Raw genomic sequence first — 24,138 nt, forward strand, 5'->3', positions numbered from 1 at the left:
TGTTTCATCAAATTTTCTTTTATTGACTTAAAAATGCAGTCTATATAACTTAGATGCAAGACTTAGTTCTCATAAACTTGAAAAATCATAGTGCTAATATTTTAAATGCTGAACATGCACAATCATGGAATATAACTTTCTTTTATAATGTAAATGCAACAATTTCGGCATATAGATATTTCAAAATAGGATCTACATATACATACATGTGATTGTAGATTTATAATCGAAATATGTATAAGAATTAGAGACGTGGGATTAGATACTTGTTTGGATTGGAAATTTGCTTAGATGGCCATGAAAAGTATACTACTGGGTCAAACTCGCACGTAAGCGGTGCACGATCGGTTTCTTTCAATGACATGATAAGTTGTAAGCAAAGATCTACATGGGTTGTTCGTTTATAAAATTTTTAGTAAAAATGATGTAGGAGTTGTCGAACATGTGTCAATGGCATTTAGATGAAAATAACGAATGCTTAGATAACTATAGGCTATATGAGATAGCTATTAAGATAAGTAAATATTAAAACTACCCATATCTGATTTACATTATTCAACCCGAATCAATCACACAGATATAGGCAGTCGAACAAGGTTTGACATTGGAATTGGACAACTTGTTCATTGAAGGTGGAAAATTATCAGTGCAACGATGTAGTTCAATACCAAGTTGGGCTGCAAGTGAATCGCCGGCTGGACCCGAAAATTGCAGAAAAATAATGCAAAGAAAGGGTTCATTGGGGCTAGTGTCCCTGTTCCATGTGCCACTTATTTTTTTCTATCTTTCATAATTCAGGAGGCCAATTAGTATAGTAACCCATCTTTGACATTTCGATTCACGGGCTCTTTCCCTTTGTCTGTGATGTCAAATTGGTTAGCCTTTTTATAATGTGCATCTAGTGAAGAGTATTTAAAAACATATCTAAAACTCATCACCTTTAAAATATTGGCTAGCTAGACAACATCCTTGTCTGGTCTCTGGTCCAATCCCCCCACGATAAAGTGATCCGGTCACTCACATATGTCTGTCAGAATTAAATGGACAAAAGTGTCAAAAAAGTCATAAACCTTTTGTATTGGTGCCAATTTAGTCATAATTTTTTTTTGATGTCAATTCAGTCCTAAACCTTTTGCATTGGTGCCAATTAAATCCTAAACCTTTTTTTGGTGCCAATTCAGTCCTAAACCTTTTACATTGGTGCCAATTTAGTCCTAAACTTTTTTTTGTGCCAATTCAGTCATAAACCTTTTGTATTGGTGCCAATTCAGTCATTCGACATGTGAATAGCTATAGTCGGAAGGACTGAATTGACACAAATGCAAAAGATTTATGACTGAATTGGCACCAAAAAAAGGTTTAGGATTGAATTGACACCAATGCAAATGGTGTATGACTTTTTTTGACACTTTTCTCCAATTAAATGACCCGAGAAATTCAGTTGGAGACATGAGAATAGTCACTTAAATGTTCAACACATTTTTCCTTTTATATGCTATGACCATCGGGGGTTCTTGAGAGCACCCAATGTTAACTTAAAAGAAAATTGTCTGAGAGGGCGAGCGAGGGTTGCGACTCCCTTACTGTGGCCGAGGGCTCACAATGTGCTTGCTAGCCACAGCAAGGGCGAGGGCCCTCACCTAGCTTCGGTGAGGGCCATGACCTTGCCGGCGAGGGCTTTGTGGCCCTTGACTAGGGGCCAGCGAGGGTCTCACCCTCGACTAGTGGACTAGCCTCGTGTAAAAAGAAAAAAAAGAAATATCAATAAAAAATTCTAAAAAATTGTCCACATCAGTGCCAGCTGCGACACGTAGAATGGCCAAGGCTAACTAGATTACCATGTCAACGATTTCCGACCAAAATTAGCCAAAATGACTATATTGGTAATTTGTTAAAAAGTTTAAGATTGAATTGGCAAATCGTCAAAAGGTTTAAAATAAAATTGGCACAATTGAAAGGTTTAAGACTGAATTGATTGCCATACAATAGATTTATGACTTTTTGGATGATTTTTCTGTTTACTTATCTACAATCATGACATACTTCAATATATGTATGTATGCATGTATCCTTTAAATATAAGCGTAGATGCATTTATATAAGCGCAGATTCTTCCTTCAATCGCATTTATGAATGTCGTGCTTCATCTGGCCCGTATCGATAGAGTGGCACTTTTTTCTCAAGTGTTTGGATGGTGCCAATTGAAACTAACAGATGATATCTTTTGTGCCGTGCTTTCGCTTCAATCCAAGACATTATTAGGGTATGTAGGTAACGCATTCAAGACCTTTGATCCAGTACATTTCACATGTGCTGCTAACATGATTTCCCCAACGATATGCTACGTATGGACGCACTCGAGTCTATATTTCTTTTTCTACATATTCTCCTATGCATGCCAACATATATGGCTAGGAGTGACTTTTGTTTGTGATACTAATTATTTACGTTTATTTCAACTTTTTGGTACTTGAAATTCCGCTAAAAATCAAGTCGATTCATTCAAACAAGCACGTACGGACAATTCATTAAGATCATTTAATTTCAGAAAAGTTTTCCTAATTCGTAAAATCTAGTGTTTACTTTCGTTTGAAAAGAAAAGTAAGTTATGTAATTTATGCTTAAAGAACAGGCCAACCATTTCCTAATCATGTGTAGTTGCTCCATAATATCAAAGCGAAGAGAGAAAAGAATGTGATGAAAAGTAAAGACGAAAAGAAAAGGTTGAGGAGAGCAAAGAAATAGTTGTGTGTGAACCCCAACTTCGTGAATCAGCTTATTAATTCTCGGCATTAAAATATGCTTGTCATATGTAGATGGTTTCAGACTCTTTGGTGTCTACTTCTCTCGAAAGACTTCATCTCTCGCTCTTAATGTGAAAACCAAACAAAGAGAAAGAAAAGCCTAGTAAAGGGGGAATATCTAATCTTTCTGAATCTGGAAAGAACACACAAGTAGAGGGCTAGCTTCAACACCGTCAACTGTGATCATTTAAGATGGCGCAGTTCGCTCGTATTAGAGGCCAAGCAGATGGGGGGAGCGAGATCAGAGAAGAGGATTTAAATTTCCTACATTTTTTTTTATATGTACAGATATCAACTTCACATTTCACAACACGACACCTTCCTCTGCCCAGCATAGTGTGCCCTCACCACAGAGAGACCAGACACCATGAACCCACTTCTTAAACACAGTCCTCTCTCTTTCTCCTTCCGGTTCTTGTCCGTGTTCATTCCCTCCCCAAGTTTGGTTTCGCCGTTCGAGACGCTGTCCACGAGCCAACTCGGGAACAAGTACTCCCAGCTCGCCCTCCCGAAGGTCACCGGCCCGAGAGCATCGCCTTCGACTGCGAAGGGCGAGGCCCATATGTCGGCGTCTCGGATGGGAGGATCCTCAAGTGGGAAGGGTCTCGCCTTGGGTGGAGGGAGTTTTCCGTGCCTACGGCGCACAGGCATGTCTTTCATCTGCGAGGAAACCCTAATTTAGCTTCATGCACAACATTCTTGCATGCAGGCATGGTACTTTAGAAACTTCCTTTCCTTTCACGAGCTTCATCTTCTCCACAACACATGCATCCGAATTTTGGTTCGTGTTTTACGTGAGCTTAAAGTCGATGGAATATGTCGTTGAACTGTTTCTTTGGAAAAAACACAAATAAAAGTAAAATTCTTGAGAGAGAGAGAGAGAGAGAGAGAGAGAGAGAGAGAGAGAGAGAGAGAGAGAGAGAGAGAGAGAGAGAGAGAGAGAGAGACCCTCTGTGCATGGAGGGATTGTACTTAATGAATGTATGATTCATTAAATGCCAAGTGACAGTGAGGCGTTGGAACAATGAAGGCCAAAAGAGTTGGAAATCGGAAGAACTCATTATTAGAGTTTGAGAGATGATATATGCATGCAAATTGAAACAATTTTGACTGCATGCACTACTAGTTCACCGCAATTCCTAGTCCTTAAACGTTTCTTTCTTCGATCTTGGGCATAAGCTAAGTAAATCAACCTCTCTGACGTCGGACCGGATTAACTCCATGTAATAATGTCGATTTTCTGTTCTATTTTCCCACAATCATGAAGAGGACTATTGCTAAAAAGTCCAAATTCATGGATTATAACTCTTTACTTATCACACATATAACGTTGACGAAGTCTCATATGGCGTAGAAATTCAGCTACCAAGCGGGTAGGTACACTTCTTCTTTTCTTTCTACTATTATGTTTTTCAGATACTCTATTTAAAGCACGTTGTGATGGACATGTCCTGAAGTTTTTCAGCTTCAATGCAAGAAGGTAGGGCACTCTGTCCGATTCGAGCCGAGGTGTCATTGTCCAGGATGTCCGGAAGCGGCTGAGTTACGAAATTCTCTATTTTTCTGAGAAATAGTTGGCAATTCTAGATGAAAGAACCTCATAATTTTAGGGTGCAAGGAGAGAGAAATTATCTTCTATTTCTAAACATATTTATTTTGGTTATATGACTTGCTCGATCTAAGTGTTAGAGATCCATTTTTAATCTATTATATATATTATATATATTATATATACATATATATTTATTTAGAGGATATTTTAGTAAGTTAAAATTAAACCTTTCATTCTAAAAATTCAGGAAAAAAATTGAATTGATATATATTTCATATCATAGCATTTTCTCCCCCACATCACATGAAAGCTCGAAGGACAAAGGAAAATCGAAGGAAGCGACATTCGTTTAAGATCATGGACGATCTCGAAGGCATGATGGTCACCATCTTGATCGTGAACCGAAACAAGTTTCTCTCGTTCATCCTCAGGGACAGGAAACTGTGCGACAGCTCGAAGGACCCTAATAAGGAACAGGTATGCGGGAGGCCGCTGGGCCTCAAATTCAACAACGCGACGTGCGATCTCTACGTGGCAGACGCCTATTACGGCCTCCTCAAGGTCGGACCCCGCGGCGGCGTCGCCGAGCAGCTCGCGACTTCTGGTGGAGGAGTCCCTTTCAACCTCACCAACGCACTCGACATCGACGCTGGGACGGGAGCTGTTTATTTCACGGACAGTACCATCTTCTACCAAAGAAGGTATATTTGTCATATTAATTTCTCTGCCTTTCTCTTTTCCTTTCTTTTTGACATCAGGTACGGAAATTTATTCTCACCCGTCATTTTGTTCACCTTTTCCTTCCTGTGAATTTTGAAGTTCTAGCATTGATTAGGCCCTCTTGTGTCCGCTCCTATTTTCTGAATTTAAATTCAGAATCCCTGAAATATTTATTGTAAATAATCTTATGGATTGCGTTAGAGACGGAGTTAGAAAACCTAAATGGGTAGATTGCGCATGACTTTAAACGACCAGTGAAGATGATACGAGGAAATCGAACTTTTGTCGACTGTCTAGACTAAGTACATCGGTCTATCATTTTGAACGACAACATCACAAGATTAGTTTCTAAGATCTTACAGTGCAAGATTTCGATTTAGCCATGAGGTAGGATATGTGTAGGTGACATAGAACGGCCCATCTGTTTCAGGGAGACATTGACATGAACGACCGAGAGAAACTGGCCCTGCATTCTAAATGCAACCTCATTTGTCAACATCTCTTTACTATTTGGAGTTGCAACTTGTCGGGCTGATGCCCCATGCGGGGGGGCTCTCTGATAATTGCTTTGCCTCGGTGGGAAATCTCTATGCTCCTCATTAAAGGCATAGCTAGTTCTATCACTTGTACAGCTTGTCGCGTATGTGTGTATACGAACACACGTGTACGGTCCTTTTCGCGACGAGAAACCTCGGCTAGATGAGCGCGTCTCATACTAGGGAAATGCTCTGGTAACGAACTGACTCGAAACCCACGTGGGTGGCTTCTACATATAGCGTTGCTTGCACTCGTCGGCCGTAGAAAATTGAGTATACGTCAATGTCGACATGTGCGTAAATTACACCCGTTCATGTTTTTCTATGAATGAGCTTTTCATATGATGGTTAAAGCTCTACCTTTGGAAGCTATGATGTTTGAACTCCACGTTCCTATTTTGCAAACCTTCACATGTGGATGGCTCATCTGGGTTGCACATGATCGTAATCAGGAACTACATGTTGTCCATTGAGAGTGGAGACAAAACAGGGAGAGTGCTCAAGTATGATCCCCACACCAAGAGAGTGACGGTCCTGCTCAGCGGACTGTCCTTCCCCAACGGGCTAGCCCTAAGCAAGGACAGCTCTTTCCTTGTGGTGGCTGAAACTGGCAACCTCCAGCTCCTTAGGATTCCTCTCAGACCCTCCAAGACAGGACATCATGTGACTCCCGCACAGGTTTTCTACTCTCAGCTCGCAAGGTACCCAGACAACATCATGAGGAATGACAAGGGGGAGTTCTGGGTTGCCCTCAACAGTGGAAGAGGACTGGTCCTTCACAAAACGGAGGGTCCTGAGCAGGGCTCAATAGTGCAGGGTCAGGGTCATATAGATGGTGATGAGATTCCTTGGTTCACCAAAGACCCAGTTGCAACCAAAATTAGTGAAGAAGGGAGAGTTGTGGAGGTGCTGGATGGAGGATTTGGGACGACATTCGAGTCAGTCAGTGAGGTTGACGAGTTTGGAGGCACACTCTGGATTGGGTCTGTGACAAAGCCTTATGTGGGTAAGCTCAAGGCGTATTAAGGCTTTTCTTGGGTGTTTGTACTGTGTGTTTAGGTGGGTGGGTGAGTGCTTGTTGTGGCCTCTCTCTCTCTCTGTTATATTTGTGATTTCCGTCTCTCTTGATGGTTTTCTAGTGCATGCATTAGCCTTTTCTGGTTGGCCAAACAAGTGCAAGCGTTCAGTATTTTGGCTCTGTATTATTCAATGTAGTCGTACAATTTTTTCTCCTTTCTGCAGCTCAACGCCAGGTGACATTTAAAATCGTTCTATGCATCGTACTTGATCGACTTGTCAATCTTAACTTCATAAATGATTACACACAATATATGGGTACAGGGACCCCATTAATAATGGCTGTGTGGAGACAAATCCACGTCTCCATTACAAGAATAGTTCTGACTTCCAAATGAATTTGCTTATCATAATTAGCTCAAGTTCACATATGTCCGACTCCATATAAATAACCAACAAAGATTAAGAAATCAGACAAGTCTTCATATCACACGACTCAATGATCATGCATTGATGAATCTGCAATTCTTCCTCACTTCTCCATCGACAAAGCTATCCGGATTCGTGAGGTTTCCCATCTTTACTATGGAAATGGAGAACTGCTGAAAGAAAGCCGCCGTGTCAAATGCATACTGTTCCACAAGCTTCTTGGTCTGAATGGCCAATACACTTGAATAGAGTTCCTGGTCAGAGTTGAGCAATCCCTCTCCATTCAGGAGCAAATGGTAGTAGGAGTTGTCGAATGTGTTGGGCGTTTCATAGTCCAACGGCGAGATGTTGTTATCTCCCCCTCCTGCGGCTGGGCATGTGGACTTCAATTTGCTGAGGTGCACTTCAGATAATGGACTACGGCCCGACGTCAATTCGTAGTCCCCATATATTCTTGCTCGGAAGTTCTCACAGCGTGCCACGCCGATCGTGTGAGCCCCTGGCGATTTGCATGTGCACATAGTTAAGGAGAATCTCATGCAATTTACTACATACGCATCTTAATCAGTGCGCTTTCTTCTGTGACAATAAGCTCACCTTGGGTGAGTAATTTGATCGATCACTTAAGAAGAATAGGAACTTAGTAATTACCGGAAAGCGCGACGGTGTCGGTGACGGAGAGGCCGAGGTAAAGGAACTTGGAAATGATGGAAATGAGACCTTGATTCGGTGTAGGTATGTTGGTGTTTGCTAGCTCGTAGCTTGCACTTCTCGAGTCCTTCCTCCCCACCGGAACATCCCAATATGGTCCGCCCACCTAACAAGTACGAAAGAGAATCGATATTAATCACATTGAAATTTTCTGAAATATCTCCTTGGTTAGCAAGTAATAACATACAGAGGTTGTAGTTCAGAACATTATTTGACATGTGAATGAGGAATTCAGAGAGCGAGGGGACAATCTATACCAGAATGACAGCATCTCTAGCAGCAACGGTCAATATATCAGCGCAAGAGACAATTCTGGGGCAGTTGGATTCGACCTTGCTCTTGATCCTATCGATGATGTCAAAACCTCGTAGAGAGTTTATATTTGGGGAAGCCGTCTTCTCTCCTTTTAGCGTGGCCGTATCATCTAACAGAACTGAACCGTCGCACCCCTAATGAAACATCACAACCAAAAGATGGAATAAATTCTACCTCTGTAGTTTGATCTATGCTTCATGATGATTGTCACTATCAACACATGGTTTCATTCCCAAGCACATGTTCAGTTTAACTATGAGAGAATGAGAATTTACATAAAATTACGATGTATGCAATGCACCTGAACGAAGCAGTCATGGAAGTGTAGTCGGAGTACTAAAGCAGCGTTGTGCGGATCCGACAGCACCTCGGATTGCATTTCTTCGCGGATGATTTCGAACACGCTCGGGCATGAAGATGCATAGTAATCAAGCGTCAGTGGAGGGTCACTTGCACCGGAACGCATGATAACAGAAACGAAGGCGATCGCGGCCAAGAACTGCATTGCGAGGATTCGTGGACGAAATGAAGCTGCCATTGCCGGTTCTTTGCCTGACATGCATTTCCTTGAAGCTGTGCAAATATATAAAGGAACAAACGGAGAGAGAAGTACAAGCCTAGAGAAGTACAACTTCAGTTCTTGCATGGGTGCTTGAGGATTTTGAATAAAGTTTTCTTAAAGTCAAGAGGGGATGCAACTAATGTTGCTCTGTTTGGTGGGTAATGCCGAGACTAAAATTACTTTTAATTGTTCTTGACTTCTGAGAGAGAGAGAGAGAGAGAGAGAGAGAGAGAGAGAGAGAGAGAGAGAGAGAGAGAGAGAGAGAGAGAGAGAGAGAGAGACACGTGAGCTCAAGAGAATAATATTTTTAGATTTGGGAAGTCACCAAACCAATCGCGATTAGCTGCTATTAGGGTGATTGTTCTAGTCTTCTTGTTTTGAACAGAGTTCTCTCGGGTTTTTGGTTCACAAAAATATGTGATCAACGGCGGGCGGGTAGCCGCCTAAGCCCGCCTAGACCCGAGAGGTAAATGGATGGGCTTGGGGAATGCTCTTACATGAAAAAGCCCAATCTGTCCATATTTATCGGGCCCGAAAGTTGCTACGTGAATTTTATGTGATGGGTAGGCTCGAGCGACATATTAAGCCCGACCTTCAGGCTCGACCTGACCAGACCCGAGTCCGCCCGATGAGATAACCAATTAGTTTAAGCAGCTCTGGAGTGTGGAATTCAATGAACGGCCGGCCAGTCTTACTTTAAACGGACTAGAAATCTTATTACGTATGCCTTCACAGCAATATACCCAAGAAGCCATTCATTAGCGTAAGACTTTCCTGCAAGTTTCTTCCCTTCGTAGTTGCTTCATTTGCCATGCCACAGCTAGGGTACGTTATTGATTTTTGAAGTGTACCAGAAGAAAAAAGAATGTGCAAAGTTTGGAATGGCTCTCCTCGAACTTTGACGAAGTCATGATGTACCTGATAGAGCCAATACGAGCTTATTTAGCCAATGTAGATCAACGATCAAAGGACCTACCAGACCATGCCTACAGAATATGGTTCAGCACAAATTTTGTGCTTACATCGTTGATCGAGTGAATACAGATCTTGTTCCACCAAGTTAGGGGTATAAATCATCATAAGTGTAAAATGAGATCTACAATGACATCCAATGCGGTTAGTAACCACAAAAATTGGACGAAACAGATGGGTTTCTTATTGTACACAGGCAACCAAAAACGTTGAACTTTGAATCTTCCAGAAGAACTACCTCTTCTCTAGACAAAAATCTGCTTAACACCTCAATAATCACAAGTTACATGCTTCTCGGGAAAATAAGAATCATCTCTGAGTTGCGACATTCTCAAGAACCCTTAGCCATTGAGACCTGTCCATCCCTCGAATGTGCTTCCCAGCGAGTTCCTCGAATGGTTTTTGCCGAATCATAATGCCAAAATCTCATAGTAACAACCAGGCCCATATGATCATCACCTCTTCTAATTGCTTCAACACTTGAACTGAATGACAGACATATGTAAACTGGTATTAGCTTCAAAAGAATAGTAGTACAGCAGCCTCTCATCAATGAACTTTTTAGTACATCACAGCATGCACGGTAACAAGGGGCATCTGGACTTTGTAGATATTACAATATTCACTAGTGTTTAATGTAGGAGTAGTGCAGACGTGTTTGACTACAGCAGAACAAGTAGATTATATGGAAGTTTTCTATTCACGCGGGTCGTGTTGAGAACAAATTATTCATGGAGCCTTCAATTCAAAAGGTGCTTCCAGTTCTGGGGGCTTGATGCAAATTAAGAAGCAGTAATTTTTAAGCAGCCTAATTGTCCAAGTATCCAGGTAAATGTTCCAAATCTTTTCTTAGCTCCTTGTGGCAATATCTCAATCTTCATGATCATCTTCACCTTCATATGGCGTAGAATTTCAGCTACCAAGTGGGTAGGTACACCTCTTCTTCTTATTGGTTTTTTCTCTTTTGATATTTTTTAGGTACTCTATTTAATGCACGTTCTGATAGGTATTTCCTGAAGTTTTTTCAGCGACAATGCAAATAGTTAGAGACCTCTGTAAAGATACGACTTGAAGTCATTGTCCAAGATGTCTGAAATATGCTCATCCACAGAAATTCTCTATTTTCTGAGATATAGTTAGCAATTCTAGATAAAAGAACCTTATACGGATTAGCCGTTCCTGGTTGGCCAAACAAGCGTTCGACTTTCTGGCTCTGTATCATTCAATATAGCTGTACAAGTTCTCCTTTTTGCAGCTCAACGCCAGGCGACATTTAAAGCTTTTCTAAGTATAAAACCAGATCGACCTGTCAATCTTAACTTCATGATAATTACACATGATATTTGGGTTCACCATTACAAATGGCTGTGTGAAGAGAAATCCACGTCTCTCTCACAAGAATTGTTTTTAACTTCCAAATGAATTTGCTAACCATAGTTAGCTCAAGTTTGCATATGTCCGACTCTGGATAAATAACCAACAAAGATTAAGAAAATCAAACATGTTTTTATTTCACATAACTCAATGATCATGTATTGATAAATCTGCAATTCTTCCTCACTTCTCCATTGACAAAGCTATCCGAATTCGTGATGTTCCCCATCTTGACCATGGATTCGGAGAACTGCTGAAAGAAAGCCGCCGTGTCATGCGCATACTGTTCCACAAGCTTCTTGGTCTGAATGGCCAATACACTTGAATACAGTTCCTGGTCAGAGTTTATTAATCCCTCTCCGTTCAGGAGCAAATGGTAGTAGGAGCTGTCAAATACATCGGGTGTTTCGTAGTCCATCGGTGCGATGTTGTCCTCTCCCCCTCCTGCAGCTGGGCATGTGGATTTCAATTTGCTGAGGCGCGCTTCGGATGATGGACTACCACCTGATGTCGATTCGTAGTCCCCGTATATTCTCGCGCGGTAGTTCTCACAGCGTGCCATGCCGATCGTGTGAGCCCCTAGTGATTTGCATATGCATATAATTATGGAAAATCTAATGTAATTTACTATATACACGCCTAAATCATTGCGCTTTTTTCTCTGCGGCAATAGGCTCACCTTGGGTGAGTAATTTGATCAATCACTTAAGAGGAATAGGAACTTAGTAATTACCAGAAAGCGCGACGGTGTCGGTGACAGAGAGGCCGAGGTAAAGGAACTTGGAAATGATGGAAGCGAGACCTTCATTCGCAGTTGGTATGTTGGTGTTTGCGAGCTCGTAGCTTGCACTTCTCGAGTCCTTCCTCCCCACCGGAACATCCCAATACGGTCCGCCCACCTATAAAGTACGAAAGAGAATCAATATTAATCACATTGATTTTCTGGTATGCCTACTTGGTTTAGAAGTACAACAACATAAGTTATAATTCAGAACATCATTTGACAAGTAAATGAGGAATTCAGAGAGGCAGGACAATCTATACCAGAATGACAGCATCTCTAGCAGCAATTGTCAATATATCAGCGCACGAGACAATTCCGGGGCAGTCGGATTCAACTTTGTTCTTGATCCTATCGATGATGTCAAAACCTTCTAGAGAGTTTATATTTGGGGACGCTGTCTTTTCTCCTTGTAACGTGACCGTATCGTCTAATAGAACTGAACCGTCGCATCCCTATTAAAAATCGCAACCAAAAGATAAAAGAAGAATTCTCCCTTTGCACTTTGATCTATGCTTCATGATTGATGTCACTACTGCCAGTCTCATTCTCAAGTACGTGTTCAATTTAACTATGAGAGACTTGGAAATTGCATAAAATTATGATGTACGCAATGGACCTGAACAAAGCAGTCATGAAAGTGTAGTCGGACTACTAATGCAGCGTTGCGCGGATCTGAGAGCACCGCGCATTCCATTTCTTTGTGGGCGACGTCGAACACGGTCGGGCACGAAGATGCATAGTAATCAAGCGTCAGTGGAGGGTCACTTGCACCAGAGCGTATAAAACCAGAAATGAAGGCGATCGCCCCCAAGAACTGCATTGCAAGGACTCTTGGTTGAATCGAAGCTGCCATTCCCGGTTCTTTAGCTGACATGCATTTCCTGAAACTGTGCAAATATATAAATGAACAAACGTAGACAAGGTCAACTTCAGTTTTTGCATGGCTGCTTGAGGATTTTGCATGAAGTTTTCTCAAAGTCAAGAGGGGATGCAACTAACACTGTTCTGTTTGGTGGGTAATACCGAGACTAAAATTACCAAGAATTCTTTTGAGAGAGAGAGAGAGAGAGAGACGTGCACATGTGGCTCAAAAGTTTAATGTTTTAGATTTGGGCAAGTCACCAAACCAAACGCATGACAGCTGCTATTAGTGTAATTGTTTTAGTTTCTTGTTTTGAACAGAGTTTCTCACGTTTTGGTTCACAAAACGTGTGAAGTTTCTTAAGCAACTAATTTATTAGCAGAGTTGATCAAGGGCGGGTGGCCACCCAAGCCCACCCAGGCTCGAGAAGTAAATGGACGGGTTTGGCCAATGCACTTACACGAACCAGCCCGCTCATCTTTGGCCGAGACTGGAAATTACAGTGTAAATTTTATGTAATGGGCATTGCTTCAGTGATACATTAATCCCGACTTTCAAGCCCGACCTGGGCTGGCCTAAGCCTGCCCAATAATCACCTCTATTCATTAGCAACGATTGTGGATCAAGATGGCTAATTTAAGCAGCCCATAACTAATCTTTGAAGTGTACAGGATGAAAAAGAATGTTCAAGTTTGGAATGGCTCTCCTCGAACTTGGACGAAGTCATGAGGTACCTGATAAAACAAAGAACGACTTATTTAGCTAATGTGGATCAACGATCGAAGGACCCACTAGACCATAACTACAGAATTTGGCTACAGATCTGAGGCCAGTTGTAATGTTGTGCATTGGAAATTCAGCACAAATGTTTTGTTATATGAACATCATTAATCAAATAAATACCGATCTCGTCCCCTCAAGTTAGGGGTATAAATCATGATAAACGCGAGATGAAATCTACTATGATATCCAGTGCCGTCTGTATTGCACTTCAGAGAAGAAAATCCAACAATGGTAAACAGCAAAACTTACACGAAACGAATTGGCGCTCTTATTGTACACAAGCAACCAAAAACGTATTATCTTATCTTCCAGAAGAACTACCTCTTCTCTAAACCAGAATCTTGTAACACCTCAATATTCATATCTAACATGCTTCTCGGGGAAGTAAGAATCATATCTGAGTTGCCACACTTTCAGTGCCCCAAGCCATTCAAGACCTGCCCATTCTGAGAAAATGCTTCCCAACGAGTTCCTCGAACAATTCCACATGAGATGGTGATCTAATCAGGGTGCCGAATCATAATGACAAAATCTCATATTAACCACCATGTCCACCTAATCATCACATCTTCTAATTGCTTAAACACTTGAACTAAATGACAGACAAATCCCTACAAGCTGGTATTAGCTTCAAAAGAATAGTAGTACAGCAACCTCTCAGCAAGTTTAGTACATCACAGCCTGCACGATAAAAAGCAATCTATCAGGCTCAATGCCAGAAAGTAACACGCTGGGTTTAAACAATTCACTCATGTTTTAATGTAGGAGTCATGCAGAAGGCAACATGCTTGGGCAAATTTTTTGTGATGTTTGACTACAGTAGAACAAGTAAATAATATTGAAGTTTTCGATTCACGTGTGTCTTGTCGAGAACAAATTATTCATGCAGCCTTCACTTTAAAGGTGCTTCCTGTTCTGGGGCTTAATGCACAATAAGAAACAAAAACTTTTAAGCAGCCTAAATGTCCAGGTAAATTTTCCGAAGCTTTATTTACCTCATTGTGGCAATATCTCCATATCTTTTCTCTTGCTGCTCAATCTTCATGATCATCTTCACCTTCAGAATCTGCAAATGATGAAAATAATTCATACACAAGGTGAATAATTAGAAAAGTCCAGTGTACATCATAAACACAAATGACAAAGTGGGACGAAGCACATTATCTAATTGCCTCCTTTTCGTTTCCATTGCGGTTTTATTTTCATGTTTCAAAGGAAAAAGAAGGTCCATCCACTGAGTAAAATGTTGATCAGGCCAATTTTACAAAAGTGCCATGCAAGCTAATAGGACGAACTGAGCGAGGAAGAAGTGGATTGACTACCATCAAGAATCCATAGCAGGGAAGACTTTAATAGAATTCTTGTCTCCACAAAAACCAATGATTGCGAGAATCAAAGACTGATATCTGGGACACTAATGATATACTCACCAGATCTAACATCATCACTGACTTTCCCTCTTGCTTGAATTTGCTTAACAAGCATTCTATAAATCAAGACCCACCAATATATATGAAGGACAAGCAAGCAGTACAGCAGAGAGTTGAAAATATAGTAGTAGAGCGGTCCATCTACTCGGTGTTTTTCCTTGTCCAATGTAAGCATAACCTCATAGCTGCATGAAAAATAAGGATATTCAGGGTTAAAGAACGGACAGCGACTACTTGTCCACAAGTTTTTTGAAAAAAAAGAAAAAGAAAAAGGGACTCCATGAACTACTATAATAAGAAAATGAGAAAATAACTATTACCTATGAGAGCGAAAATCACAGACTCATAGCTCACAAACTAGCAAGATGTGTCGTGGAGGATGATTTTTCTGTAAGAAGCTCCGGACTCTTTTACTTATCCAATTTCAATAACTCATTGGCAGAATTTATGAAACCTGGGACTGAGCCAAAAGTTTACTAAAATGGAAGTAGCCATTGGGAGCAATAAAAGTTGGCATCTTTTGGAGGCTCGTTTGAGAGCATCAGTAAACACCAGTTTTAGACAACTAGAAAGACATTTTTTATCTGAAAAGTTTTTTTCTTATGAACCAGAAAGGGTATCTGCTCGGCTTATGTCTGAGAAAAACACAAACTCTCTCTCTCTCTCTCTCTCTTTCTCAATGTGAAGAAAATTTGCAGATGAACATGTAGGTTTCAAGAGCAATCATTTGGTGCAGCTCACATTTTATTATGTACTAAAGATTAGGAATCCCAGACACGGACCTTTAGTCATGTCCCAAATCTGTTCTAGCAAACAATTTGCCAAACACACTTTGCACCAAGAGATAACCCGGTATTGGTTTTCTTTTGATTCTGAAAACAGGTTTTTAAAACCAAAATTTCAAGAAGAATCTGCCAAATCCATTTTACAAACCATGTAGGAACTGAGACTCACCTTGTACTCCAAAGGATCCAGAAAGGGTAGTAAATGAGGCGTAATATTATCCAAGACAAGACAAAGAGTACAAAAGAGAAGCTTGCAACCTTCTCAGCACCACCGTATTTGGACATCTTCCCTACCTCCAAAAAGACATCGCTGGCGTCATGAAGAGCCAAAACAACTGAACCAACTCGAGCAAACCTGCCAGTAAAGATTAAAGGAGTACAAAACAATAAGTGTTTCAGTAGACCATTTACACCTAATCTTCAGAACAAATTCTCCACTGATCATACTAGGCCTCTAAAATTGTCTTATGCCTCTAGATAAACAACGAAGGGAAAGCACACACAAACAAATCTGAGCAGCTGAATATAATGCACTGTTGTGATCGTACAATTCTCTTATGCATCCAAATTAAGAACAGACATAAACAGATGGAACAGCTGAAAAGGCACTGTTGCTTGTCTCATTCTATGATCTAAATGCAGACTTCAAGTTTCTAGCATTCCCTACTTGACTCTTAAGGATTTGACCATCTGAAAACTGCTAAGAATTGGGAGTTTACTGTTTATGATGCCTAGGGTTCACTATGAAGGATAGTAAAGCGGCTACAATGTAATTAGCTTTCCCCATAACTTTCAGAACAAATTATGGATTTTGCTTATTAAAAATAGTGAATGAAGGTGAACAGCCAGATTTTGTAGAACTCAATTCATTCAATCCACATATATGCAACTAAGGCAAAATGCATCACAAAAAGGAAAAAGATTTCCAGGAAAAATACTGAAGTTGCTTAAAAGAAAATATTAACCTACGATTGGTTTTCCAAGTTCAGTTATGCCAAATATTGATATGGAACTATTAATTAGACATCTTGAACAGCGAAAAAGGTAACTTTAAACTAATTGGCAATATTTCGACCAAAAAAGAAAAAAACTAATTGGAAACATATATAGTTTGTTTTTGCCTAAATTTCCATCCTGAATTTTGTTGAAAGATCTCTCTCGGTTTATTAAGTTTCAATTATTATCTTCTGTTTGCTTGTTTGTTCAAGTCTACTGCAGAGGCCATCTTGGTCCATTTATTTTTGTTACCTCATTTGGACATAAAACTTGCTCATAATAGTTATTAAAGGTACTATAGGACTTTGCACTCTATAGTGGTAACATATAATAGACTTACTATTAAGAGAAGAAGAGGAAGCCACAAAATAAGTAGAAAGTTACCTTAATATGTACGACAGCACAATGAGAATGAGAGTTGCTACGTGATGACTCATTGACACCCCAAAGTCAGATCGCCTTGTTTCCCAAAAGATCAAAGCGAATATGGAATAGGCATAAAATCCAGCTGCATACATATACAATCCCTTCAGTTTGAACCTGAGGTGCAAAAACCAGTCAGGTATTTGCCTTCATGAAATGAAACAGCCAGACATGATGTTCAGAATCTCACTTAATTTTCTGGTCAGGCCAAGCCTGGTTTCCTGGTCCTACCCAAAAATTCATCGTATTAGAGAACCAAGGCTCATCATAAGTGACAGAGAGAGCCAACAGTTCAGCTGAAAGATAGTAAATACATTTCCATGCTGATTCTTTGAATTTCCTTATCCTCTTCTTTCCTTCATCTGTCTCAAGATCCATTCTCTGATAACTCTTTCCAAAGATTAACCTTCTGCCTGCTTTCTGCAAAGTTGGACGCAGACATTATGAAGAATTCAAGGAGAAACCACAAAGAAATGTATATCAAGAGCAAATGGTTGCGACAGAAAGGATGCAGCCGTTATGTAGATAATATATATCTTACAGATGACACACAATTCTAAGTTTCTTGTATTATGAAAAAAAAAAGAGAAGATGACGTGAAGCTGCCCATAATTAATGGTAGTACTTCCTTGGAGTATATTCATCTCACGGGTATAAGGGGCGACAGAAGAGATTAAAGAAGAAAGTTCTTGCAAGTTGATAGAGGGCAAACATACTCGGACAACCAGCTGCTAAAACATAATCCAGAACTAACAAAGTATATATCTGGGGGCTTACATAAGAAATTACACTACACCAGAGCAATTTTGAAGTTTCTCTAAAACATTGAAGACTGGCTGGAGACATGCATAAGTTTGAGTTAAATGAATGCCACCCAGGATCCGAGATTTATAAAGACCTTCAATTGATCATTTCCCAATTCACGAGACCATATAGCTCATGATCACATTCTATTCTCCATTTTTCGCAGGAGTCGTCAGATTTTTTCAAGACAAACTCCCTACTTTCAGTGCCGTAAATGCTCGGAAATTTCGCTAGCGTTAAGGAAAGCATTTTCCCCAGGAATTGTAAATCGGAAACGAGCATCCAATTCACAGTCCCAAACTTTGCAATCCAGCTTCTGCAACACTACAGCATTAGCATCCATGCAACTGCACAGCTCATAGTAATCGACACGCAACTTCTTTCTCTTGTCCCATTGGTCTAACACCACAAGACTATTGCAAACACCATAAGACGACATCTCTCTCCCCACCTTTCCAGCTGAATAGAAAATCAACAGACTCGGACACAGTTACTTCCGAAACAGCAAACGGCATCCGACTACTAAATCAGCTCAGAAAAAAAAAAGGAAGCGAAAGATTCCGTCCACAAAAGAGCAAGGAGCACCGACCAAGAAACCAAATCACGGCACAGTGCAGCGGCATGCCGTACCTCGAACACGAATCGGTCGAGGAAGAACCGGACGGAAGGGAAGAAGAGGGCGAAGAGAGGGAGGAGGGCGAAATCCGCGTGCGCCGGATAAGATTCCCGCTCCCATTCCACGGACAGAGCTTCTCGGATCGACCCCATGACTTTCTTGAAACTCTTATTTTCAATCCGATCCCGAGCTTTTTCCCTAATTCAAGAAGCGAACCGAGAAGACAACCATGGCGGAGCGATGCTGCGCCGTGGGCGGGGGTTTATCGACAAGGCCGCGAATGGGGTATGCGGTTCTTGGGGGACAGGGGATCCCGATCCTCTCGATGGGCTCAAGAACAAGAACGAGCGGATGAGTCCGAGATCAACATCGACCTGGAATTTTATATATAATTACTTGTCTGTCCGAGAGGGCAAGAACAGAAGACGAGGACGAAGAAGAAGAAGAAGAACAGCAGGACATGTTTGATTGGTCAATGCCGTGCCAACGCAACGAGAATACTGCCACGATGGCTGCTGCTGCTGCTCTCTCTCTCTCTCTCTCTCTCTCTCTCTTTTCTCTCCCTCCTTTCGGGAAGAAAAAGGTTGCTTTTTTCGGTCCTAAATCGATGCGTTCGATATTCTAGTTTCGTGGAAAAGCGTAGATTTGAGTCATTTTTGTAAAAGATTTTGGCTTTTGAAAATCATCAATCGTGATTTACATGTTTACTTTTCGCTATATAGAATATAAGAAAATTATATAATTATGTACAGATTTTTCACACGAAAAATAAGCCGATATGACGAACACTAAATAAGCGAACCATATTTAATATCCGACAACAGTTCGTTGCATCGGTCAATTGTAATGCGCTTATTGTTTCTTTGATATTCTATCATCGATTCTTAATGCAGGTTAACAAGCTTGTCCCTGATGTTGTTACATTATAATTATTTCTTTCCGGAATGACTTTGTATAAGCATCTTTATATAAGCGGTTGGTTAGTTACTAAAGGTGGACACTTTTTTAAGTACATCGAAGCTATTGTTTCAGTTGAATGTGCTTCCTCTGTCCCTCTCCTTTCCAGTTCCTGCAACTATCACGGAGAGAACATATGGAGTGTGAAGAGGACGGGACAGAGAAGGGCGACAAGGTCCCGTCTCTCGCCCCTTCGAGCAGAGGGCGAACCTTGGCGCGCCATTGTTATTCGTATACAAATCGCTCAATTTGGATCCCGTGATCTGCGAAATCTAAATTTCGCTGAGCAATATGCGTTCAAGAAGTCATCTGGTGAGAGAGAACAAACTAGACTACTCAGGCACTGAAAATGCGGTGGTTCGCCTGTGAGGCCATGACATTCAATGTAGTATTCTCCGGCTGAAATTGAGCGTTCAATCGGAATCGACAAACTGCACTGCGCCGAGTGATGATAGCTAGAATAAACTTATCCACCTTTAGGCTTTTGCAACATGTACACTTTACATGAATCTAGCTAGCTTCGGCAATCAATGGAAAGATCATGTGCCCAGGGCTCTCTCTTTAAAATAAACCTCAATGCACAATCTGATATTCCTTCTGCAGAAAATGCACAGATCATAGCATGATCTCAATTTTTTGGACCTCTCGGCGATCTTAGACCACCCAGCATATCGATCATCTCATACATATGAGCTCCGAAGTAATCCCTCTGGGCTTGGATCGAAGTAGCTGGCAGCCTGCTCTGCCGATCACAAGTCGATGACATACCCGGGACGCTAATCCCGCGACTTATGACGGCTCTTCTCCAAGCATATTGCCATTCAAACATCACCTGTGCAAGGATCCACAGGAAGATTCGCGTGGTCCGGGTCCCGATCGCGTGCCCCCTTGCTCCGGTCTGGAAACGCCACTCTAGTGAATCGAGTCTCCATCGTCGGACTTATCATCAGGTCTACATGAATCTGATTTTACGTTGAATAAACTTAGAGCTGCTTTTACTTCTAATGAATGTAAAATGAGTACGCACATGGAGTGTCAAGAAAAAGAGAAACGATAATAATAACTCAAATTAGTAAGATACATGACCAGAAAATTATTTCCAAGTTCACATCCCAATCAAAGACAGATACCCAGGAAAGGAAGAAACGTAAGTTGCATTGAAACGTAAGCCAAACTAAAAAATAAAGAAAGAAAGAAAGAAAGAAAGAGAGTTAGATCATCACGTACCTTTGATCAAGAAGCTTGCTTGGCGCATCGAAAGAAAGCGACGGAGCAGAGGATGGAGGTGACGAAAACCCAGAACCCTAACCCGATCACCAGAGAAACCCCAGCGACGATCACATCCAGAACGCCTCTCGCGCTCAACCCCATTATCAACTTCAAGCCCAGCATTTCTCTTTTCTGGTCTGCTTAAGTTTTTTGTATATAATCTCTCTCAACTACACGAATATGGGCATTGACTAATGAATGCGCTCTAAGTAAAACGGAAGCTTGTTTCTTTCTTGAATATACTTCATCTCGGTGGCACGGTTATCGAGCTCTTTCTAGCGCGGTGTCGTTTGTCGTTACTGTTGTGTCCTTATATATATATATATAAGCTCAAGAAAGAAAAGAGTATCCAGAAGAAGAGCAGAAGATAGGGACAGCGCAAACTTTAAAGCAGACGAAAGAAGGCTCGCAGAGGTAAGAGTACACTTATGTTGGGATCGTCAACACATAATATGTGTAAGGATTACTCGTGGATCCGGTCCATCGGGAATCCTGGATCGAGTCCATCTCAATTGCTTGATTAAGCGAAACCCGCGTGAAATCCCCGTCATTTAACGGTGAAGGGGTCTAGGTAAGAATTTACTGTTTAGAACGCACTCGAGCGATGTTTTTCCGGTGCCCCATTTGTCCTTTTGCTAACCATCATTCAAAGTTTCAGTAATTTGGATGGAAGGAGAAAAATCTGTTAGTGATCGAGCTTACTTCCCATGTTGTTACATTCAGCAAATTGCAAATCCAAAACATAACCGAGGTGGTAAAGTATTTCTTTCTTAGGCAGTTGGTTATTTTTTGTGAACTGAACATTACCATCTATTCAGATTAGTCCAACCGAAAGCTGAGGCTTTTGAGGACGACATTTGTGAATATGATAAGCCCAATAAATGAAAGGCTAGGTCGGTACGTCACCAATGGTCGAGCTTGTCCCCAGTAGTTATTGTGCATTAAGTTGCTCATTTGGGAAAAAATATAAAAAGAGGGAGAAGGTAAAACGATCAACATAAGACACTATCTGAGTTTTTGAGTAGTAATTCTTGTAAGATACATAAAGTACCTGTTTGGCTCCAGGGAAAAGAACTCTCACCATGTTCCAATCAGTGAGGAACGCGTAGTACCTTGCTTCCAAGAGTATTTATTCACTTCTAATTAGTTGCAGCTGTACATCAATTCATACCATCGTATCAACTAATAAGAGCAATTATTGAATGCATCGGGTTCATGTGGGCCAACTACACTACAACCGTTAGACCATACAAGGTCCTACATAGGACCCACCAAAACAAATACTCGTTGAAAACGAAAGATAATAATTTCTTATTATGTCATAATTACGAATTACATCAGTATATATAGCGAGCATTAGGGTTCACTGACAATGAAAAAGACTAAAATATCCTTCAATACTCCCCTTCAAGTTGGGGCATAAATATTAAAGAGCCCCAACTTGTTACATAAAGTAGTCACTCTATTACCCTGCAATGACTTAGTGAAAAGATCAGCAAGTTGGTCTTCGGTTCGTGTGTATTGAAGTGTTATGTCCTTGTTCTGAATCTTTTCTCGCACAAATGACAATCTACTTCAATACGCTTCGTGCGCTCATGAAAATCTGGATTTGAAGCGATATGCATGGTGATCGATTATCACAACACAAAACTCGAGGAAGCTAAAGATGGCATGCTAAGTTCGGATAATAACATCCTTAACCAAAGTAACTCACTAGTCACATGAGCCATGGCTCGATATTCTGCCTCTGCACTTGATCGAGACACCACCTGTTGCTTCTTACTTTTCCAACTCACAAGATTGCCTCCCAAGAACACACAGTAGCCAAAAGTCGATCTCCTGTCAATAAGGCATCCTGCCCAATCAGCATCAGAGTAGCCAGTGACATTAAGATGTTCATGATTCTTGGACAAAATTCCTTTACCTGGTGCTCCCTTCAAGTACTTAACAACACGTACCACTGCCTCCCAATGTGTAGTGCGAGGAGCACTCATAAATTGACTAACCACGCTAACAGCAAAGCAAATATCTGGTCATGTGACAGTTAAATAGTTGAGCTTACCCACTAACCTCTTATACTTACTAGGATCATGAAGTAAGTCTCCATGCTCTGCATCAAGTTTCACATTAGGATCCATCGGAGTATCGACAGGCTTAGCCCCAAGAAAACCAACCTCAGAGTCACTACCAGTGACAATAATATCATCCACATACACAATTAGGAGAACACATCCTGCAGAAGAAGTGGAACTAAATACATAATGATCCACGGTACAACGTTGCAAGCCAAACCGAATAACTACATCACTAAAACGACCAAACCAGAACGAGGAGATTGTTTCAACCCATATAATGCCTTGCAAGCGACAAACACTAGTAGACTCCCCGAGCAACAAACCCCGGAGGTTGCTCCATATATACCTCCTCTCGCCAAGTCGCCATGAAGAAATGCATTCTTGACATCAAGTTGATGGAGAGTCCAACCATATCGAGCAGCAAGAGAAATGAAAACACGAGCAGAAGGCATCTTTGCGACAGGAGAAAACGTGTCATCATAATCCACTCCATAGGTTTAAGTGTAACCTTTGGCCACTAGACGCACCTTCAGACGCTCAACAGAACCATCCGGTTGAAACTTCACTGTAAAAACCCAACGACACTGTTGACACCTAAATTTTGGCGTATCATTTAGTGTAATTTGCATAGAAAATTAGGGATTAAATTTTTAACCCCTAAACAAAAATATTTAAATTGCATAAACATATAGTTTAGATCTAGATATGTGTAAGGATTACTCGTGGATCCGGTCCATCGGGAATCCTGGATCGAGTCCATCTCAATTGCTTGATTAAGCGAAACCCGCGTGAAATCCCCGTCATTTAACGGTGAAGGGGTCTAGGTAAGAATTTACTGTTTAGAACGCACTCGAGCGATGTTTTTCCGGTGCCCCATTTGTCCTTTTGCTAACCATCATTCAAAGTTTCAGTAATTTGGATGGAAGGAGAAAAATCTGTTAGTGATCGAGCTTACTTCCCATGTTGTTACATTCAGCAAATTGCAAATCCAAAACATAACCGAGGTGGTAAAGTATTTCTTTCTTAGGCAGTTGGTTATTTTTTGTGAACTGAACATTACCATCTATTCAGATTAGTCCAACCGAAAGCTGAGGCTTTTGAGGACGACATTTGTGAATATGATAAGCCCAATAAATGAAAGGCTAGGTCGGTACGTCACCAATGGTCGAGCTTGTCCCCAGTAGTTATTGTGCATTAAGTTGCTCATTTGGGAAAAAATATAAAAAGAGGGAGAAGGTAAAACGATCAACATAAGACACTATCTGAGTTTTTGAGTAGTGATTCTTGTAAGATACATAAAGTACCTGTTTGGCTCCAGGGAAAAGAACTCTCACCATGTTCCAATCAGTGAGGAATGCGTAG

At 41.0% G+C, this 24,138-nt stretch overlaps 3 protein-coding genes and 1 pseudogene across 3 annotated transcripts; 1 reads left to right on the forward strand and 3 right to left on the reverse strand.

The window, feature by feature from the left end:
• The first annotated feature begins 3,094 nt into the window (after positions 1–3,094).
• Positions 3,095–6,659, forward strand: LOC115682546 (protein STRICTOSIDINE SYNTHASE-LIKE 10-like; annotated as a pseudogene).
• Positions 6,660–6,893: 234 nt separating this feature from the next.
• Positions 6,894–8,670, reverse strand: LOC115682708 (peroxidase 11-like). The gene is made up of 4 exons (XM_030607041.2): positions 8,386–8,670; positions 8,027–8,218; positions 7,710–7,875; positions 6,894–7,557 (listed from the first exon to the last, which is right to left on the reverse strand). The coding sequence occupies exons 1-4, from the start codon at positions 8,641–8,643 to the stop codon at positions 7,133–7,135; spliced, it is 1,041 nt and encodes a 346-aa protein (XP_030462901.2). The 5' UTR covers positions 8,644–8,670; the 3' UTR covers positions 6,894–7,132.
• Positions 8,671–10,921: 2,251 nt separating this feature from the next.
• On the reverse strand, positions 10,922–12,678 carry LOC115682623 (peroxidase 11-like). Its single transcript, XM_030606933.2, has 4 exons — positions 12,393–12,678; positions 12,037–12,228; positions 11,726–11,891; positions 10,922–11,571 (listed from the first exon to the last, which is right to left on the reverse strand). Exons 1-4 carry the CDS (start codon positions 12,648–12,650, stop codon positions 11,147–11,149), a joined length of 1,041 nt encoding a protein of 346 aa, XP_030462793.1. The 5' UTR covers positions 12,651–12,678; the 3' UTR covers positions 10,922–11,146.
• A 920-nt stretch (positions 12,679–13,598) lies between these two features.
• LOC115682782 (ceramide synthase 1 LOH3-like) lies at positions 13,599–18,998 on the reverse strand. The gene is made up of 7 exons (XM_030607157.2): positions 18,490–18,998; positions 17,246–17,475; positions 17,017–17,172; positions 15,806–15,991; positions 14,852–15,036; positions 14,417–14,487; positions 13,599–14,102 (listed from the first exon to the last, which is right to left on the reverse strand). Exons 1-6 carry the CDS (start codon positions 18,625–18,627, stop codon positions 14,456–14,458), a joined length of 927 nt encoding a protein of 308 aa, XP_030463017.1. The 5' UTR covers positions 18,628–18,998; the 3' UTR covers positions 13,599–14,102; positions 14,417–14,455.
• Positions 18,999–24,138: the final 5,140 nt, after the last annotated feature.

Source organism: Syzygium oleosum, unplaced genomic scaffold (assembly GCF_021117445.2).
Source record: "Syzygium oleosum isolate NSW1041296 unplaced genomic scaffold, Sole_v2.1 Sole_v2.02, whole genome shotgun sequence".
NCBI classification, from domain to species: domain Eukaryota; kingdom Viridiplantae; phylum Streptophyta; class Magnoliopsida; order Myrtales; family Myrtaceae; genus Syzygium; species Syzygium oleosum.

What these genes read in the sequence shown, in the direction of transcription:
- LOC115682623 (XM_030606933.2), bottom strand. Translation starts at nt 12,650, where the DNA reads ATGTCAGCTAAAGAACCGGGAATGGCAGCTTCGATTCAACCAAGAGTC. An exon ending in TTCATGACTGCTTTGTTCAG is followed by an intron (nt 12,229 to 12,392) that starts GTCCATTGCGTA and finishes GATTTTTAATAG; the next exon opens with GGATGCGACGGTTCAGTTCT. An exon ending in CTAGAGATGCTGTCATTCTG is followed by an intron (nt 11,892 to 12,036) that starts GTATAGATTGTC and finishes CGTACTTTATAG; the next exon opens with GTGGGCGGACCGTATTGGGA.
- LOC115682708 (XM_030607041.2), bottom strand. Translation starts at nt 8,643, where the DNA reads ATGTCAGGCAAAGAACCGGCAATGGCAGCTTCATTTCGTCCACGAATC. An exon ending in CTAGAGATGCTGTCATTCTG is followed by an intron (nt 7,876 to 8,026) that starts GTATAGATTGTC and finishes CGTACTTGTTAG; the next exon opens with GTGGGCGGACCATATTGGGA. An exon ending in CGACACCGTCGCGCTTTCCG is followed by an intron (nt 7,558 to 7,709) that starts GTAATTACTAAG and finishes GCAAATCGCCAG; the next exon opens with GGGCTCACACGATCGGCGTG.
- LOC115682782 (XM_030607157.2), bottom strand. Translation starts at nt 18,627, where the DNA reads ATGGGGTCGATCCGAGAAGCTCTGTCCGTGGAATGGGAGCGGGAATCT. An exon ending in TCGACCGATTCGTGTTCGAG is followed by an intron (nt 17,476 to 18,489) that starts GTACGGCATGCC and finishes CCAACTTTGCAG; the next exon opens with AAAGCAGGCAGAAGGTTAAT. An exon ending in TGGCCTGACCAGAAAATTAA is followed by an intron (nt 17,173 to 17,245) that starts GTGAGATTCTGA and finishes TTTGCACCTCAG; the next exon opens with GTTCAAACTGAAGGGATTGT.